At 60.8% G+C, this 3,105-nt stretch overlaps 1 protein-coding gene across 1 annotated transcript; it reads right to left on the reverse strand.

Annotated features, from left to right (window-relative positions):
• Window positions 1-650: 650 nt before the first annotated feature.
• Window positions 651-3,096, reverse strand: GBX2 (gastrulation brain homeobox 2). The gene is made up of 2 exons (XM_035331751.1): window positions 2,469-3,096; window positions 651-2,072 (listed from the first exon to the last, which is right to left on the reverse strand). Exons 1-2 carry the CDS (start codon window positions 2,980-2,982, stop codon window positions 1,549-1,551), a joined length of 1,038 nt encoding a protein of 345 aa, XP_035187642.1. The 5' UTR covers window positions 2,983-3,096; the 3' UTR covers window positions 651-1,548.
• Window positions 3,097-3,105: the final 9 nt, after the last annotated feature.

Below are 3,105 nucleotides of genomic sequence, written 5' to 3' on the forward strand. Positions count from 1 at the left end.
AAAAAATGCTATAAAAAAAAATTACCCACGAAGAGCACTGCCCCACGCGTGTCCCCGCCGCTTGCACCCGTGCGGAAAGGAAAGCCGCAATTAGTAATAACAAATTATAATGGTAATGAGGAGAATTAAAGCCGGAAGAGCGAGCGGGGGGATGCTGAAGGGCTGGACCTGCCGCCAGCGCCCACGGCCCCACGCGTCCGCGATGGCTCCGTCCTGTTTCGGGCCCCCAAAGAGGGAAAAAAAAAAAATGAAAAAGGGAAAAAAATAAAAAAGTGCAACTGAGCTAAATGATGTCAATATCGGCATGGAGCACTGCTGCCCTCCCAGCCGGCTCACCGAGTCCCCCCCAGGCTCCCCCCGCTCTCCCTGCCCTGTTCCCTGTTCAATTTTACCATTTTAAAGCAAATCCAAGCTTTTTATTTTTTCCCTCTTCGTCCATCCCTGCCTGGCCCCGACGGCTGCTGGAAGCGGAGCCAAAAAGTCGCAAAATTGAGCAAAACAGGCAGCAGGGGTCCCCCCCCCCCCCCGGGCCCCCCCCCCCCCTTGACCCCATCCGTTTGCGGCGGCCGCAGCGAGGAAAAAAATCAGATCAATGCCAAATTCGGGACCGAGCCGGCAGGGGAAGCGGAGGGCTTGGTGCCGTTTTTTTCTTGTCTTTTTGTCTCTTTGTCAGTTTTTATTCACAAGACTGAGTTTGCTTTTTAAATTTCATAACTTATAAGGAAATAAGCTACATTGAAATAAATTAAACACAATAGAGAAGATCGTGCCTTTTTTTTTTTTTTTCTTCCTTCCCCCCTCCTCTTTCTCTCTCTGTTTTAAACGCGGCTCGGTAGAATCGGCAAACCAAATCGACAGAAAGCCAGGCAAAAAATATATTTAAAAACCCGTCACCCGGTGCCTGTCCCTCAGCCATCCGAAGTAAAACAAAACAACAGAAAAGGCATGAAACCAACCCCTCGGCTTCGTTTCGTTTCGCTCTCTCTCTCTCTTTTTTTTTTTTTTTTTTTTTTTTTTTTTACCTTTCGCACCGCTAAGAAACAAAACCCCAAAGCTGGCTACGTGTGCGCTGCGGGTTTCGCTGGGGGGGCTCTGCCGGCGAGGGGGGCATGGGCAAATTTCGGCTGGATCCGGCGGCGGCAGCAGGGCTCTGCTCGCCCGGTCCCGTCGCAGCCGCGCCGCTGCAGCCGAGGCAGCACGACCGTGTATGTACAAAGTGGGGCAGCACGGTAATAATAAATATCTGCACGTCTCTCCCAGGGTTTGGTATTCCCGCTTCCCAAACAAACAAACAAAAAATCAGTTTCAAAGCCTCTTCCCTTCGCGGGCTCTCAGGACGTGGAAAGTCTCGCTGCAAAGTTCGCTCGAGGCTGGGGTTCACTGTGAGCTCGCGGAGGGGTTTTGCTGTTGTTGGGGGCTCGGGTTTTGGTTTTTTTTTTTTTTTTTTTTTTTTTTCCCCCCTCTTCTTCTCTTTTCAGCTGGGTCACTGTCAAACCCCGGCTGGGAAACTTTTCCTCCGAACCCCGTGGCTCTGAGGGCAGGGGCAGATCAGGGTCGGGCTTGCTCCAGCTGCTGGTGCTGACTCCTGATGGCAAACCTGCTGACGTGCACCGGGATGGGCACCACGATCTTAGGGTTTCGGGATGGCTCCCCCGTCTTGGAGTTGGCGTTGCCCGCCTTGACCCGTTTCCATTTGGCCCTCCTGTTCTGGAACCAGATTTTCACCTGCACCTCGCTGAGTTTGAGGGCGTGCGCGATCTGGGACCTCTCCGTCAGGGACAGGTACTTTTTGCAGTGAAACTCCTTCTCCAGCTCCAGCAGCTGCTCGCTGGTGAAGGCTGTTCGCCTCCTCCGGTTTTTGCCGGTGGACGTGGTGTTGTTGGAGTTGTTGGCGTTCTGGGGGTTCTCCTCCAGCGCGTTGCCAGAGTCCTCTTCCTTGTGAGCCGCCTGGCCAGGGATGTTGTCATCGGAGCTGTAGTCTAGGTCGCTGTCCATGGAGAAACTTTCCTCCTTGCCCTTCGCATCGTCCTCCCCTTTGGGGTCCTCCTTCCCCTGGCCCCGCAGAGCCCCGGCTGGAAGCGAAGCAGAGGTGGCAGAGGACCTCGGTTAGCGTCTGGCCCCTTCCATCCCGCACCCCACAACCTTGGCCCTTCGCCTGGAGGGGGGAAACGGGGATGGGGAAGGGGATCTGGGATGGGGACCCCCGGGGACACGGGCTGGGGACCCTTGGGGTTGGGGGACGTGGGTTGGGGACCCCTGGTGCTGCGGGACGGGAACCTTTGGGGTTGAGGGATGCAGGATGGGGGCTGCCGGGGCTGGGAGCTGTGGACCCTCGGGGCCGGGGGCTGCAGGCTGGGGACCCCCGGGGCTGTGAGCTGGGGAACCCGCCGCCCCTCGCCCCCCAGACCGGCACCACCCGCCCCGTCGAGGCGTGCGGCTGCTCCCCTCGCCCCCCCCCCCCCACTCACCGAGGGAAGCCTGGACGGCGTCGGCGGCCGGGAAGGGCAGCAGGGCGCCCCCGTCCTTGCCCAGAAAGGCTTTGCCGTCGTCGCCGCCGCCGTCGGGGGGCAGCCCGTCGGCTTTGTCGAAATTGCCCGGGGGCGCGAACTTCCTGGCGGCCTCCTGGTGCTGCGGGGAGGCGGAGAAGGCTCCGGGCAGCGTGGCCATCAGCGTGGAGGTGAGGGCCATGCCCTGCGCCAGGCCGGAGCAGAAGCCGGAGGGCAGGCTGGGCAGCTGGTGGTGGTGCGGGTGCGCGGGGGGCAGAGGCGGCTGCAGGGCGCCCTGCGGCAGCGCGGGGGGCGGCGGCGGCGGCGGGGGCAGCACGACGGGCCGGTAGGGCACGAACATGGGGTAGCCGGTGTAGACGAAGTGCCCGGGGGCTGGCGGCGGGGGGCTGCCGATGAGCGAGTCGATGCTGAAGGCCGTGCTGCTCCCCAGCGGGCGCTGCATCATCATCAGCGAGGGCTGGAAAGCCGCGCTCATGCCGGAGCAGCCGCCGCCGCCGCCGCCTTCCTCCTCGTCCTCCTCCTCCTCCTCAGCGCCGCGCAGCGCCCACGCGTGGGGCACAGCCGGGGCGGAGCGGGGCCGCTCCCCGCCGCCGCCGCC

The sequence above is a fragment of the Oxyura jamaicensis genome, chromosome 7 (assembly GCF_011077185.1).
Source record: "Oxyura jamaicensis isolate SHBP4307 breed ruddy duck chromosome 7, BPBGC_Ojam_1.0, whole genome shotgun sequence".
Lineage (NCBI taxonomy): Eukaryota > Metazoa > Chordata > Aves > Anseriformes > Anatidae > Oxyura > Oxyura jamaicensis.